The following is a 17,844-nucleotide window of genomic DNA, read 5'->3' on the forward strand; positions in this document are numbered from 1 at the left end:
AACTGGAAGCATCAGCGTTAAATGCATGTTAGATGCATCAGCGTTAAATGCATCTTAGAAGATATCACTCTTCAGATGAAATAGTAAACGTGCATTAATCGTCAGAAAATGAAATTAGTGGCTTATTAAAATTTGCTGAATCAATCGGATGCGAAGGTTTTGTCGACATGGCTATTGAGGACGTTCAAGATTTATTAGCGGAAGAAGAAATTGACGAAGCAGATTTGATGGAAATGGCATCCCAAGCCGTAATCAAATCGATTCTAAAGACACTGGCACTGATGAAAATAGTGCAGTCAATAATTTAGCATTAAAAAAACTAAAAGGATGCCTAAGCTTAGCTGAAACTCTCGACTCATGTTTCTTGAGTATTCCCTTCCGCTGAAATAAGCTGAAAATTCAAAAGAGAGCTGCAAAACTGTCTAGCTCCGTATCAAGAAATTTACATTGACCCGATAAGAACTAGTAAAGAAATAAAATTACAGATTTTTTAAAGAGGGAAGAAAATGCCAGAACTTTAAATGAAGAAAGGTATTCTGAAAATGAAAGCCATCTCATTCCACGAAAAAACGTTCTCGGTTGATTATACTGAGCAGTGACAACGAAGAAATTTATTAAACTAAAGTTGCGTTAAATTACAATATGTAATGTTTTGTGTTGTACATGCATATATATGTTTAATAAAAATTAAGTTGTTTATGTAAAATTAAAAAACATTTGTTTTTAAAAAGTTTTCGGAACGTAACCCTCCTTTTTGTACTACCTCTGGGTCTCCTACAACACGGTTTCACACAACACGGCATTTTCTAGGAACCTACCTACAGTGTTATACGAGAGTGTGTAAATTAAATCTGTTTTGAAGCTATTAAAACAATCTGTAATTATTAAATCTCATCTCATCTGGGGATATCAATAATTTGACTATACACCTAAAGCTGGTTGATAACTTTGGTTGTGACACTCATTTTCATTAACAAATTTAAATTGCTTGCCGATGATAATTAAAAAAATCGTTCTCGGGAAACATGTCCTGTGTTGGTGGTTAAGTAAGCACAAGAAATCTAAATCAAAACCCTTGTTTAGTATCTTTACTGATTACGCCACATGTGTATGTTATAAATGATACATTATTTAACAAAGTACGAAAAAGATTTCTGCTAATTTCTGCTAAAAGCCTTCGTGAAGAACATTATAAAGAAAAAAGCTCATATTTGCGTCACTTTGAGAAAAATTATGAAATTACTCATGCAGCATGTCCTCGCATTGATGCGAATCTGGGTACAACTAGTACCATTCAGCTGTCTTCAGCCACTCACTCTGTGGGTTATATATGGTATAAACAACATAAATATTGTTAACGCACTATACAAATCGCACAGTCAAATAGAATCATCTATTATGAAAAATGCTTTTTACCAATAATGCTAAAATAGGATGAATGATGTACAGCACCAATAATAGCAATGCATTTATGAATGTAAGTAATACATTAAATCGTTGACTGAATATTTAGTGTATATTATCTTGTATTACCGAAACTGTGTACAGCACATATTATTAATCACACAGACGGTGCATACCCTAGCAACATATAGGTATTATTTAATGTCATAATTCAGTGCTGCGAACATTAAATTACGACCATCTCTCTTGCCTTTGAATGTTCTCAAAACATTGATGCCGGTGGTACAATAAATTGCGTGTTAACCATTGTTATCAGTGGTTCTATTTCCTCAGAATGGATAACTACATCTTTAAGAGTGAAAATATATTATCGAAGCTTTTGTTATCGAAGTAGTTTGCTCCTGAAATTAAACAAACCAACGAAACACTTGAGATTCCGATGTCACAGAAAGTCATTAATGCTTCACGGTAAAAATGTAACGCGTTAGGCTCTATGTTTATGGAAGGAATGGTTTGATTTAAGTGAAAAAAAGACTAATTAAATAAAAAGATGAAACTTTGTAAAATCTAGAAAGCAAAAATAAAGTGGGAAAAAGTTCCGGGTCATAACGATAATGTCATTTCACAGAAATGGATTAAAATAACTAATTCATGTGCTTTCAAACGACTACAATATTTTAATATAATAGCTTCAATGGAAAAGTATCATATAGTTTACTCTGCTCTATTTAATACCTTAAAAAATGCGTATGCGCCTAAGAGCCGAATCGCAGTTACAAATCTGGCGCCGTTTTAAAGCGTTTTCTATCGCATCCGATAGATGCCACGAATGTCGTCTTCTGACGTCACAAAAGCCGAAACACTATCTACGACTACCGTCGTGCGCACGAATGCTCCACGCATCGAAAATCTACGAACTCAACTCCACAGGACAGTCAAGCCATATACGAGATCACAACAGACTCTAGTTCTCCTCTGCACTTCAGCGCCTTTCGCTGCTCTTGTGAGAGAAAAGTTGTTGGCCATCGATTTGTTCTCCGTGTGGTGCCTTTGATAAAAATAGGGTAACGTCGCTACTTTTCTGCACAAATGTAGAAGCATGCGTTAGTAGAAGATATAATTTTATCTTCGAAGCTCTACAAAAATACTAAATATAGGTGGCAAAAAAATGAAAAAAAATGGGATTATCATCACGGGGATGGTGTTTTTAAAATGCTGAAGTCTGGAATTGGTACTTGTATCCTCTTCTCTTGAACTGTTTAGTTTCTTTCGCACTCAAAGTTGCATTTTACCAAAGCTATTACACTTAATTAAGACGTATTCTATCTAGTACCAAACAGTTTTGAATTTTTATCTATCACACATTTTCTAAAATTTTAATATTCAAGAAAAAGTTTAATAATCAATCATATTGCGTAAGAAATTTTGCAACAGGATTTCTCTCTAAATCAAAACTGAACATTAAAAAATGTGCTAGAAATTAAACTATAATTCAAATTCATAAAAACATATTCGTGTATTGGAAATTGCAAGCAAGGATATATTTTAAATAGCACTGTTTATTTTACTGCTTATGACTTAAACTACTGACCACATTCAGATATTTTATTGTAATTAAATTTAGCAGTAACGAGCTGTTTAGTCAACACATGGTATCTGGAAACTTTTCAAAAAGAAGTGAAACTGGGAAGTTTCGTGTTTACCTTGTTAAATTTCTGAATGTGGATGATTGAGAACTCACGTTTTGAAGGGAATTATTATAACTTTTGAAGAACCTGTACCTTAGGTTCCTTATTTTGATGCGAAGATTATAACCACATCACCCTTTGTTTAATAATTGATAAATCAGGGATAAGTAAAGAAACAATTAGCTGTTAATATGTGCAAATTATGTTGTGAACATTTATTTGAGGGGACAAGCTTCTAGTATTACGAACGATACTTCGCATCAACGACATTTATTATGGCACAAATAGGATTTTTCTGTGTATTCTCTCTTTTTCTACTCAACATTCAAGTGGGTAAGTAAATCAAATTTCTTACATTAGTACTTCAAATAAAATGAAATTAACAACGAGACATTTTTAATGTAATTAAATAATATGTAAATAAATACATTTCCTTACAGTCATAAAAATATACTTTGTAATATAATCAATGCGTTTATATTATTAACATTATTTCTCCTTGAATATTAACCTAGAACTTAACAAATTTCAGGTAATGTGCTACTGGTTTAAAATCTGTTGTTTTTGATCTAACGAATTACTGTAGCACATCAAACAGCAGAATTGCTGTGCGCTGAAAATGTTTTAATATTAGAAAATGCTGTCATAACATAAATTATGTTTATCAAATAATATGCAAAATAAATGTTATTTATAATTAAATCTGTTTTTGTTATATATTTTGGAAGAATAAGTAATTTTAATGATTGCTCAATATGAAGTAAATTATTGTAATAAATCAAGATGATGCGACAGCGAATTTAAATTAAATAAGCAAAGAAATTTTTTAAGCCACAGAAAGTTAGTAATCGTTCATATGCTTACGTACCATCATTCTTTCAGTAATAAATCTGATTCTAGACTAAAACATTAACAGTATGCACTATTAGTAAGTTTTGAAGTGGTTTGAAATTGGATGTCATGTAGTGAAGTCATTTCTTCAGTACAAGACGCATCAATTTAATTTACACATGAAATGAAAAGTGTCAATATTAGATTTAAATGAAACTAATGACAATGGAAATGAAAATTATATGAGCAGTTATTTCAAGACAGGCTAATTTAAGCGCTTAAAATAATTTAGAAAAACTAATGATTATTGGTCACGGTTGTTATATGTTCGTTGAATAATTAAAGAATAAGAAGCACTTTTCCAGTTCATATATTCACCATAAGTAGATATTCATCTTCTTTTAAAGAAATGTTACTCTAAACTTTTATGTGATAACTTTGTTATGTATGAAAGCTAATATAAATAAAATTTAAATTTTGATATTTTTAGCAGCGAAATAACGAATTTTATGTTACAAAAGTACTGATAATGGATAGTTATCTCTAATGATTTTCTAATTACTAGTTCGAAGAACTAGGTTCTATTTTACCCTAAGCACATTAAACATTTGCATTAATTTAAACGCGGTAATTTCATATATCATGATTTTACAAACTATTCTTTTGTATACTGCCACATTGAAAAAATAATTACAGGATTTGCTAAGTATATCTCTTAAAAGTTTTTAAATAGTTATGGGAAATTACTTTAATAAAAATTGTGCCTTAAATTTAGAAAAAAATTAAAGAAATTAGAAGCAAAATATAACTGAATTTTTGATTTTATTAATTTTATTATCCACTTTACCTTTAATTATATTGTTAAGTATGTTTTGTGTTATGCCTGCCTAGCATAAAGTTAACATTTTGCTCAACACTGGAAAGACAAATATCGTGGTTAACGAAATCTACTTGCCTGAAGAATATTATTAGTAGATCTAATATATTTTCATCATGCGTATGCGTATAGATTTTACGATTAGTTCGTACATATTAGAATATTAGTTTGTAGGTGTCTAAAAAATTTTAATTACTTACATAAATTATATAAGAAGTTTTTTCTTTGCTTAATGAACTGTAAAATATATTTAACCTCTTAAATGAGGGGTGAACAAACGAAATTTTCTCTTAAAAATAATAAAACAGTGCTCTTCTAACGATTATTATTATTAGGATGCATTCGATTTGTTAACCTTTTGTTCACCTTCCTTTACTTTATATAAGGTAAAGATTAAATTTTAAGACCCACAATAGGGACGTAAATTCTTTTAAAACCAATAACTTTTTTAGTTGGCAAATACCTTCCGCAAAACTGCATGAAATAAAATCCCATACTACCTTAATATGAATTTAAGATATTTATAAACTACTGCGTTACATTTATTAAATAAAAGTTGGGTGATATTCTGATATTCTTAAAGATGACTTCAAATCTGCCCTTCATGAAGATACAATAGCATTGCAAAGGTAATGGGAGTAATTATTTATTTCTTAAACATAAAATTATTTCTACCGTGATGTAAAACTTTCTTTGATCTATCGATTCTGTTGAAGACTATATACTGAATCGATATAATTTCTATTAAATAAGCAAATGATTCTTAAATTGGAAATGAAATATAATGAGTAGAGATAAAATTTGTTCTAATGAATTCCGTAATTACGGATTTTGGATACTTACAGTACTACTTAATTTAGCGAGTGGCCAGCGCGTCGTGAAGCAGCACCGCGGTTTCGAGGTTCGATTCCCGGGCTGGACAATGTTGACTCAAGCTTTTGACTCTGTAGTTGGTCTATAAAATGAGTACTAAGTTCGCTTGGGGACTAAACGCCGGGGATCGGACGACAAACTGACCGTACAGGGTAGACGCTCATGCACCCCGGAGCCTACGGTCCGGAAAGCAGATATAAGGGCACGGCAGGCCGTGGCTCACTGAGGGCTGTTGCGCCATTTAGTTTAGTTTAGTTTGGTTCTTAATTTAGCGATGCGGTAAATTATTATAGCAACTTGCATCACTTTATAATAATTTAATACGGGAGAGATCAACGTTTTGTTAATTTCTATAATATTTTCTACGCATCCTAATAATATTTTCTAATATTATTTTTATATAGATTAGTTTTACCGATATAATAATATATAGGATTTCATTACTGCCTCAAATATTTATATTTAATGTGACCATTAATTCAATCACTTTTAAATAAAAAGAGCATCACATTTAGTTTAACATTAGAAGAATATTTCATTAATGAAAGAAGCTATTTTCGTGTAATTAATGCTTCCAAATATTTATATTTATGTGACCATTAATTCAATCGCTTTTAAATAAACAGAGCATCAAATTTAGTCTAACAGTAGAAGAAGATTTCATTAATGAAAGGAGCTGTTTTCATGTAATTAACTTGAAAATGAATTTTTCAAGAAATGGCAAATGGTGATTCATTAATGCAATCCTAAACAGGCCAGTGGATGAGAAATTTAAAGTATACTGATGGGAAAAATAAATCAATAACATTTTCCTTACCACAGCAGCTATTCTTCCGTTTCAAACTGGATGTCTTTCAAACATCTAAAATAATTGGTCATTTCTTTTATCTGTCTAAGACGTGTGTGTCAAACATAAACATTCAACTGATGATGAGAAAGGCATTTTTGTACTCATAGAAAACTTATCAAAAGAAATGCAATTCGAACGCTTTCAGATGTTCTTTACTTGGTAATCTAAGTAAACTGAACTTTCGAATAATGAACTTGAAATATTTCTTAATCAGACGTAGCATTTAAATTTAGAGAGTACAAGCATATTAGAAGATAATATTCACCACCAACAAACTTCGACTGCTGATATTTATTTAACGGACATATTCTCTCCGTAATTAGCCATTATTGTAATGCTAGAAAATATTATCCTTTTGAAGAAAATATTATTGTTGCAAATAATCTTACCTAGAATTAGGAAATGACAACGGGCAGGATTTAAATTAATCTGCACGTACATTCTTCAAAAATTAAAAGCATATGGGACAGAGGGTATTTATATATGTGTATAAACACTGAGAATTATTAAATCAACTAAAAATTAAAGAGCAACGCGTTTATTCTTAACTCTTTGGTTGTTCATAATGTGCAACACAATTTCAACCTCTTTATACTGATTAGTAGCTTTCCAGGACAAAGGACTTAGGCCAATTGTTGGGGCTTAAAAATCAGCCTAATCTGTGCTAGGATTTTCTTCGCTATTGATAACAAATCAACGAATTTTACCGTGCTTAAAAGCATACACATGGGTCTGTCGTTGATCCTAATCTTGGACGGCTTACAAGTGGTTGTACGAATTTGCCCAACTTCATTCCACTTTTGAGGAAAATCCTTCAAGGCATGGATGAGAGTGTCTTTTATCCCTCCTCAGCCTCAATCCTCTTCAAAGGACTTTTGTCTCTCTTTGTATTTGAAGTGGCTCCGTGTCACTAAGTCCATGTACATTTACAAGCATTCAAGCCTTCCCTGCGCAGGAAATCTTGGACTGAATCATGGTTTCAGCAGCTGACATCATTGACAACTATTCTCTTCAAGGCCTCTCAGATTTTACTTTATATATTGAATGAAACACATATGCGTTAACCTTGAGCGTTAGTTCTGATATCATATGCAGATCTCTTAAGCTTTTTAAGTTTAATCATAACCAAAACTTTGTTATTGCTCTTAAAAAAGTGCTGTTTTTTTTAATTAATGTTTATATTAACAAATATGTACACTTTTCAATTGTATTTAAATTTTTAAAGTTGTTTTTCTTTGCGTAGTAAACGTACAGTAATTTATAACTGATTATAAATTTAGAGAATTTAAAGTGCTATTCTGTGCATTTAAAATAGTACAATCAGCGAAGATTTCTTCATTTTTTGAGAAAATAGATTGCCACAGTACTACTCGTACTATGCTGTATAATTTTAACTTGATTTAAAATTGCTTCAGTAAAAACACAAATTTCAATACCTCACACAAATTTGCACTCAAATGTGCAAAGTGAATTCTTTTATGCAGTAGACATAAAACTAATTTAAAAGTCCCCTTGTTGTTATTGATGTCTAAATTCACAGAAAATCGAAATGAATATTCAGTTTTAACAAAATGTAAATATTCTAATATAAAGTTAAGTTCGTTGAAAGCTTAATTTTTGATAAGCCTTCCGTACGAGCATTTATTTGTTACAGAAATTACTTCTTTCGATTGACTGAGTTTTGAACCGCTTATCCTTATATGTTTAAATATGACGCGGAAGTATTTACGGGCAATGTTGTATTGACTTTGATACTTTATATTTATTTATTACTTTGGTACTTTGATACTTTATATTTTTATTTATTATCAGTATTGACTTTAATATTATATAGTATATGAAAATACATAATATATATATATATATATATATATATATATATATATATATAGTTCGCAGCTGTGTACTATATATATATATAGTTCGCAGCTGTGTACTATATATATATATATATATATATATATATAGTTCGCAGCTGTGTACTATATATATATATATATATATATATAGTTCGCAGCTGTGTACTATAATGAAATTTTCCTTAAGGATGATAATTTGTATGCGGAAAAAGAAAGGCTGTATTCTTTACAGAATAAATTAACATCATATTTAATTTAAAAATACCAGCAGCATACGAGCGAAAAATCCTAAATTGATTTCATTTGCCTTTTAAAGTATACAGTTAATTTATTTTAATATTATTTTAAAGATTTTAAATATAAAGATGTTTAGTAGGAGGTTCTTTTATTGATTTGTCATTTCTCTCTTATTCTAAGTGCCTTAAAATGTGTATTTTACATTCGTTATAAATTAATGAATATTTCTCGGCTGATACATCCTCTGGGTATTAGAACATTAATTTCCTTTTGAAATTTTTCAGTATTTTATATTTAAAATTTAGTGTTTCATATCTAAAATTAATGTATAAATTCAATTCATGCAGTATAAAATTTCCAAACTGATGGTACTTGACTTCTCTGTAACTCTTAAAATCATTCCAAATAGAAACGGAGCATTTGCTTTATATTCTAAGGATAAATGCCTAGAAAGCTGTTGAATTCAATTACGTAAATATTCGAAAACAATTTATGCAATTCAAAAGTCACAATAATCAAACATGGAGTAATAAGTTAGTTTTATTATTTTTATTTTATAATTTCTAAAGAAAGAAATTTTTTGGGAGAAAATATCCTTGTCTTTAATATAACATTAAACGTGCTTTTTACTATTAACAGAACAATAGATCCGATTCGGATATATTTGATTGCCCATGTTATGAGGGCAAAGTTTTAACTAAAAATTTCAGAAAATAAACAATCCTGCATTTATATTTTCCAGTTTACCAACGCCATTCATGAAGTTTAAATGTTTATCGGCAAAAACGAGTAAATTACGAATGTTCACGCAAACTTCACATTTTTACAAAACGAGCTCGTGCTTTTACTCGTTTCAGATTTGCATCTACCATAGTTATTTACAAAACATATAAATTATATCATCAAAAACATGTTTTTCTCATCACTATATCTTCATACAAAATACAATTTGTTTCCCGTTAAACTGTTTAATTTCTCGTATTTCCTTAATCCTCACTCTGAAGATTATGTGCAACATTCCAATTTGGCTTGAATCTCTGTGAATAATCATCTCAGATTTCCTGATATCTATATTTCCTGATTTCTGATATTGTATAATTTAATCAGCTATCATTCGTAAAGAAATTTCTACTTCTTAGCTCCAATGATTAGGATAAGTTTGCGTACGTCGTAGTCCTAAAAATAGGTATAAATCATAGGCTGTATAAAAAAAGTAAAAAAATATGTCTGGTAATAATACCTTGTGTTCTCGTTGTCGATATTTATTAAAATAAAAGTCCATACAGTCTACACTCTTGGATAAAATTAATAAAATTTATGAACACGAACCTGATACGATTTAGATAACTAGCATTTTAAATCGTAATACCTACAGCGTAAGTCGTATAACGTTTAAAATTGGACAACTGTAATAAAACTTTCTTTTTGTCATTTAATGTATTTATACTATTAATTAAAAAAATGATCACAAAGATTTTTTAAAATTTTCTCTTCACATCCAATGCGTAAATCGTGTACCCATCCTTTGCATTATTTACACGGAATTATGTTCTCTTCGCGGGTTTCTTCGAAATTTTACAAGCAGACAAACACTATGTGGAACAATATGGTTGACTAAGCGGCGACTCGTTTTACCAGCAGAGGCACAGCTGACGTGGTATTACGCCTAATATTTATAAAATATGATTTGACCAGTTGTACGACTTGCCCATCTTACCCTATGTAACTTAAAAGAAAGAAGACTACAATGCAGCATTGTCTTTGAAATTTCGTCGACAGAATTCAACAGTTTGAAAACAACTAAGAATAAAACTGCGTAAACGTTGTCTTCTAGAAAAAACTATTCGGTGTTAAAAAATTACTACTCTGATTTGTGGTGTTTCAGAAAAAAGTGAGAAGTTCGTGTTTACTATTTTGTTTTTAAAACATAATCCAATATTATTATTATTATTTACTTGGATAATAAGAGCTATGGTCCTCGTTGAATAGATGTTAGATAAGAACGTTGTATAAGATAAAAATAATTCTACACTTAGTAAGTTTATTTACAAACTTACAGTGACATGGGTAAATAAAAATTGTAAAACTTGCTACTACTGGTCAGTTACTCAAACTCAGAATTGAAAGTTTAGTTGCTTAAGTTTTAAATAGAGGGAAATATAGTTATTTTTATTTATTTATGTAGTGCGTACATGCCGAAAATTAGGGCACAATTTTGCCAGAGTGGATCTTCCAATTACGCTCTTCAAAACACATCACTTTATCATAAAATGCGTGGTGTCCACAGTAGTTAAAATATTCTATTAATCTTTCTCTCTATATGTATATATATATATTTATATAACAGAAAGCTGTGGATTAGTAATTAAAAAATTTCAATACTTAATAATTATAACTCAATAAACGATTATGTAACAACTTTAAACTTAACATGTTTGACGTACAGAACTATCAATTAAACCGAAGGGTAACTCTGGGAGAATATCAGGGATGACTGGAATGAGTTCAGTCGCAGGCCTCTTAGAGAGTCTGTGGCTAATTTTACACTGAGTACAGGATACGACTTCTTAGCTGAACATCTCAGCATATTGACTAATATCCAATGCCTATTTGTAAAACAAACACTACGAAAGCGCAGCACTTGCCCACCTGTCCCTATCTTGAGCTAAATAACAATATAGTGGTTTGGTTTGGTTTTATTAGATTACGTCAAAGCACTCGGCTATCTGCCTTAAGGGAGGGAGGCCTTCGTGGAGGACTTTCTAAGGGAAACTGGCTCGTATACACGTTACACATGGGACAAACCACGAAAAAGCCCATGCAGCCAGCCCGTTCGCGGGATTCGAATCTCGAACCGAACTACTAGTGTTCAGCAACGTTACCGCTCGGCCGCTGGTGGACCAACAATATAGTGGTAATGTTCTCTGGGTGTATTGGATGGTCAGGGATCTTACGTTCTAATCACATGGTTACTTCTCCTCTAATCGCTGAAGTTTTTCAAAATTTTAATTGTGAAATTTTTGTCTTAAATTATTCGTATTGTGAAAGACTAAATTTTAGTGTTGCAACTTTTAAGTGTTTTTAATATTTTGATAATGTTAGATCTAAAGTTAATGTTTTGTTTTCTGACGAATGGCCTGATGTAAAGTAATTGATTACCAAAAAAAGCCATAAGAAGCAACAAAAATAATTGTTTGATGTAAAAATCGGAAAAGTAATAAATAATTACTTTGCGTATTTTAATGGGGCAAAGCACACTAAGGCTATCTACCTAACGCGTAGCAATGCCGTCTGGAGGACTTTCCATGAGAAACAGCGTCACAATGACGTTAAAATGAGTTTAACCCCAAAAGCATCCATGTAGTCAATCCGTTTTCCTGGGTACAAACCCGAATCGAAATATAAGTATTCAGCGGTCGTGATTATTTGGTCATTAGTGGACATTAAACAGTTAAGTATGTAATATTATATAATTGTAATCAGATGACAAAGAATAATTTTCATACTACTCTTAAAGTATGTAAAAATTATAAATTACTTTCTCACTTAAGATGGGAGAAAGGTTCTCCAAATATTTAATGCCATGTTAGTTAACAATGAACATATTTAATTGATTCTGTAGGATTTTAAACAATAACTGTGATTAATAAAATGCTTGGAAAAAAACCTAACATGATTCATTATTATACCAACACAAGAATTTGGCTGTTTGTACTAAAATGGAAGCTTGAATAATTTAAATATTTGGACTGCAGTGTTTTAAACAAATTCTTCACGGTTCAGAAATTAAAATCTGTAGATCATAATAATTATTTATTGTCTTTTGATTTAGAAGTACGGAAAGAATTATTAAAAAGCTTCAAGATTTAATTTAAATCGAATGAATGCATTGCTTTACGGTGACTGATGCTTATGATGACTGATGTTACTGAAAACGTTTTCCCTATATCAGAAAATCAAAACTGTAGATCAGAATAAAATATTTATTCTGCAGAACATACTCATATATGAAGTCTCACTCAAAAAGAGATACGAATGAATATGCATATTTCCTATTTTTCGTTAACCCATTTTGTGAAAGTTATATAATGCACAAGGTATTCAGTACTTTATTACTATAAGGTTGTTTGCGCGCAGTGAGCATACTTAGGTGGCATTGTTTGTTGCCTGCAAAAATTTATTAATAATTTGCGTGTAAGCCGCATATAGCAAAACCGCCAAATGGTAAAATATAGTTCTGATAACTTATTCCGCTAATTGCTTTCTGCCAATATCAAAAGTCACGCAGCTCCTAAAAATTCGAATCCTCTCCAGTGGTGGAGGGATTTATACCGTTGAATGCAAGTAGTTTGTCCTGCATTCGAATCCAGAAGCATGAACCTTTCCCATGTATAGTGTGATACTTCTTTGGCAATATGAAGCAACTCCAATGATGGAACACAGAAAAAAACTTTATTTAGCACTCAAAATGGCGACATACAAACAAAAAGAGAAAACATATTCTAACATTTAAAATTAAATTACATTCTTCGTGCGAGAGTCGCGCGAGGCACTCGAGTCTGGTTTCAAATATTGCCATTCACAAATACCTTAATGTTCATCTATTTAAATTATTTAAACTACAAGATTTTAATATTATTTAAAGCTGTTACAACCTCTCCCCCAACGGAGAGACTCTTGCCGAAGGGAAAAGCTCTGTAAAATTCGAAAGTTTATAAGCTCGGCTTGCTAAATTGCTTAAAGAGAAAAGATAACTTCTCTCATAAGTTTCCAAATTTTCAGGCCGAAAATTTTAAGTTTTAAACATGTATTTTTACACCACATTTAAATAGGAAGAAAATGGACCAGTGTTCAAATTAGTCTTCTTTTTTCTTCTTGACGGCCCCTAGATCTCTTCCATGGTGGACCAGTTCCTCGGCTATAATTCACAGCAAAGCCTTTCCTCAGTTCATCTGTGCCTTTCGGATAATATTCATTTGTCATTTGCTTTCGACAATTGTTTTCTTCGTCTATTAGTAGCGGCTTTGATATTAAATCAAAAGCCGAAAGATGAGGATAACGCTGCATTGCAAAATGATTCTCAATATTAATTTCTTTATAGTTTTTAAAATTTTCGTGAACATCTTCCTCTTTTAGTTCTGGTGATTTAACTTCTTCTTCAAATACATCTCTGGATGCTTTATTTTCTTCCTTCATCGGTTCCAAGATCTGCTCTTCAGCTATTTTTCTTTTCCTTTCAGCTCTAGTAGAAATGGCATTAAAATGGTATCACTAAGTTTACGTTCAAGTGATAAACTAATAAAATAAGGCAGTTCAGTGTCAACAGGAAGTAATAACCTGATATCACTAATATTACGTTCAGTGATGAACTAATAAAATAAGGCAATTCAATATCAACAGGAAGTAATAACCTGGTATCGTTAATATTATGTTCAGTGATGAACTAATAAAATAAGACAATTCAATATCAACAGGAAGTTATAATCTGGTATCGCTAATATTGCGTTCAGTGATGAACTAATAAAATAAAGCAATTCAATATTAACAGGAGGTAATAATCTGGTATCACTAATATTATGTTCAATGATGAACTAATAAAATAAAAATACGCACGATTATTCGATCTCGGTCGGTGCCTCCAAAATAATTAAGACTGTGATGCTTCTTTGGCGATATGAAGCAACTCCAATGATGGAACACAGAAAAAAACTTTATTTAGCACTCAAAATGGCGACATACAAACAAAAAGAGAAAACATATTCTATCATTTAAAAATAAATTACATTCTTCGTGCGAGAGTCGCACGAGGCACTCGAGTCTGGTTTCAAATATTGCCATTCACAAATACCTTAATGTTCATCTATTTAAATTATTTAAACTACAAGATTTTAATATTATTTAAAGCTGTTACATTAGCATGACTACTAGCAAATTTCCCTTAGAAAATCATTCATGAAGTCAACCTTAATTGTAAGTAGACGGGCCGCCTGTGCTTTCAATATTTGAATAGCTTAACATAAACTTAAAATTGCATATTTTAAGAACGTTTTATTGACTGAATAGCTGTAGCATAAGAATAATGACAGCAATATAATTTAACATAGTTTTAGTGAATTTATTTATTGTTAATTTTTGAAAGGTTTTCCTGTTCTAGATGCTATCGCTTTTTTGTTGTTGATGCAAATTTACCGACATATATGAGAATAGAAAAGTTTCTCAAATTTTCAGCTTATGTCTCTTTGGGTTAAAATAAACAAAAGGAGATCCATATCCAAAAGGCATTCTCTAAATTTCAAGGCATATTAACAGCCTCCTCTTTAAACTTAAAAAAACCTGTAAAAGTACTTTTACTGCGCGTTAATTATGACCACAGTGAAACAACCAACATAAGGGAGACATTTCAATTTGACTGAATACGTACGGCTGATTTAATCAACTGAAGACGAATATTATACGTTTTAAAGTGCATTTAGATTTACTGCACAAAGTTCATATATTATTTTTATATAGCTTTTAGAAATCGTTAACATGAAAAGAAAATTTATGCAAAGTGTAAATATATAATCTTAATCATTACTATTAATGTTTAAAAAGTATATTTTAGAAATATTTTAAAATTCAATTTTTTTTGCGACTTAACTGTCATGTCTAAAACACTTAAAATGCTTATTTAATTAGAAATATGTTACTGCTATTTGTAATTTTTTTAATTTCGTAAAATACATCCTCATGTTTCTGATACAAATAGTAAATCTAAAAACACCTTCAATAAATCGCACAGTTAATTTTTAGCCCAGAGAAACATTAGCCGATAAGATCTATTAGTCTCAAAGGCATTTTGTGTCAGTTTACTATAAACGTCGTATCACTTTTTGAATTATTGCCATCAAATATTATCGTTCTGCATTATATTAAAAGAAATTAAATAATTAAGAATCTTCATGAATGTATGTATGTTTTTCGCATTGTGAAAAAAAAAAAAAACGACGGTGCAAACGACGGTGTAACGACTAGAATTATCAAAGTTTGAATAACGTAATCCTCCACCCGAACATGGGAACCTAGAAGCCCGAATTTGAACTCTTATTTTGTTTTATTATCTGTTTCATTATTTGTATAACTTTGACGAATTTTTGGTTAACAAAGTCAATGATTTCAAAGCGAGCAAAGACAACACAGTACGGAAAAACAAATTATCTGCAATGCGCGAAACTCTCTATCGGAAATTCTAAAGATACAGTTTTTAAATATTTTGTGATTTTGCTGCTGAACTGAATTTTATGGGTTTTAAGTGCGAAGAACATAATATTTAATAAATAAAGGTAACACACAAAGCGTTAAAAAACACTCATTTGGCATAATATAAAATCTGAAAGTTTTCGGTTTTTTTATCTTTTTTTAAGATAGACAACCTCGTTGGATTACCTATGTTCTCTCCAAAGGAGCAAACTACTGAAAATAAACATTTTGTTCAAGGGATTGTTCAAAAGAACATTCCTGAGATATGTTTCCACATACAAAAAACAATTCAGAGAACAGATAATTCTTTGAAAAAATCTAGAATATGAAATTGATTATTAAAGCACTGCATGCAGATAACTGAATGATGATGGCAAAAAGAAAATCGTTTTAATATAAAATACTGTTTAAATTTGAGATGCAGCAATATCTTCATTTCTGCGCAAAAGTTTCTTCTCATTTTTGTTATTTTAATTACTCAGAAGTTAACGTACCAATTGCTATTTTATTCTTTGCGTATATAATTAACAGCTCCAATTTAAAAACAGTGCTCTTTTACAAAAGGAAAAGGGATCATAAAAATGGTCATATAACACAATAAAAAAGATTTAAATGTTTGTTAAGAAAATTTATATTCCTAACAGTAAAGCGTAAATATAGATATCTGACTCGTTAAAGGATTAAAAAAGACTTTACTGCTTATTAATTCAGCGATAAAAATAAATCTAAAAAACCCCATTTTGCACAATGTATGCAGCTAGCGATTGCTCATAAATCAAATCACTATGCTGCATCAAATTAAACATTAAATATTCTCAGAAGAATGTTTCAAAATAAGAATCTTGAATCTTTTCGGCTTAAAACCTCTTTAGTTAATAACGAGTTATAAAAAGGACCTAATGATGATTAATAACCTCCTCTAGATGCAAGAACGTAAAGCTAACCTTTACAATCTTAGGGAATTCTCCTGTTTTCAAGACTTAAAGCTTAAATCGGATTAAATTGAAATGGGCTACACGAAGGTGTATTTTTCTCTTTTAGGTAAACTACTGTACACGAAGTGCCTTGTAAACTAGGCATGATAATTAATTACAGAATTCTTATACTGCGGTTTAAAACTTTTCGGTGTTTTAACAAGAGATAATTTTTATGTCTTTTTTCCTCGGACGCATTGCTAAAGGTGTAACTATACACAATGGTATAAAGCAGGAATGACAAAATTATGATGGAAATGTGAAATTTCAATATGCTCATGTAGCATCTGAGGTTTAAAGCACGAGGAAACATAAATTTATTCTGTTTGGTTTTAGCTCAAGATTTGTATTTACACAAACAAGGGTTGCTCTATATTTATTTAATATTATATACCAGTTGTGAGGGTTTATTTTAATTTCGTAATAGTTATTTTTATTTTGGGACAAGCTTTCCTCTACTTTCCTGTTTCCCACCTATGATTTCCTACCAGAATGAGTTTTTAGGATCGCGTATTACGCAAATGAGGTAGAAACAAGTATTTAAGTTGAAGTCTTAGTCACTTTAGTAGAAGTTTACTTCGCATTATGGATTCTTTACCTTCACCTTCAAAATAGCGTTCCTCGGGTTCTCCAATTGGGAGGGTGACCTTTACTTTATATTTCCTACTTTTGTTTAGACTATAATCATTGTTTACGCAGTTGCTTTGCTTAGGCCATGACAGATGAAGATTACTTCTACTCAAGATATTATTTAATTTAATTGTATAAGCAATTTTGTATCTTTCGTCTATTTTAATAGATAAGGATCCAGAAAATCAGATGTTGCTACCCTCTCAGGTGACCAGGGTCACTTCCTTTTCCATACAATCGACTGTGAGTCTTGCACTCGGCTCATGTATCAATTTTCCTCAAGGCCCGCAGTGAAACACCACTTTAAGACAGCCGGAACATAACGTGCGACATTTGCACGACAATCGCAGCATATCAACGGAAGTTGGAGACTTCAGTAGAA

The 17,844-nt window shown here is 30.9% G+C and overlaps 1 protein-coding gene across 1 annotated transcript in view; it reads left to right on the plus strand.

Moving 5' to 3' along the window:
• The first annotated feature begins 2,369 nt into the window (after positions 1-2,369).
• Positions 2,370-17,844, plus strand: part of LOC118191999 (nephrin-like) — a 916,450-nt gene continuing 900,975 nt past the window's right edge. Inside the window, exon 1 of the mRNA XM_085814264.1 lies at positions 2,370-3,425. Coding sequence (XP_085670390.1) covers positions 3,368-3,425 — 58 coding nt within the window. The 5' untranslated portion in view covers positions 2,370-3,367. The remainder of the gene's footprint in view (positions 3,426-17,844) is intronic.

Source organism: Stegodyphus dumicola, chromosome 1 (assembly GCF_044657685.1).
Source record: "Stegodyphus dumicola isolate Sdum_Otavi_A_Nest chromosome 1, ASM4465768v1".
Lineage (NCBI taxonomy): Eukaryota > Metazoa > Arthropoda > Arachnida > Araneae > Eresidae > Stegodyphus > Stegodyphus dumicola.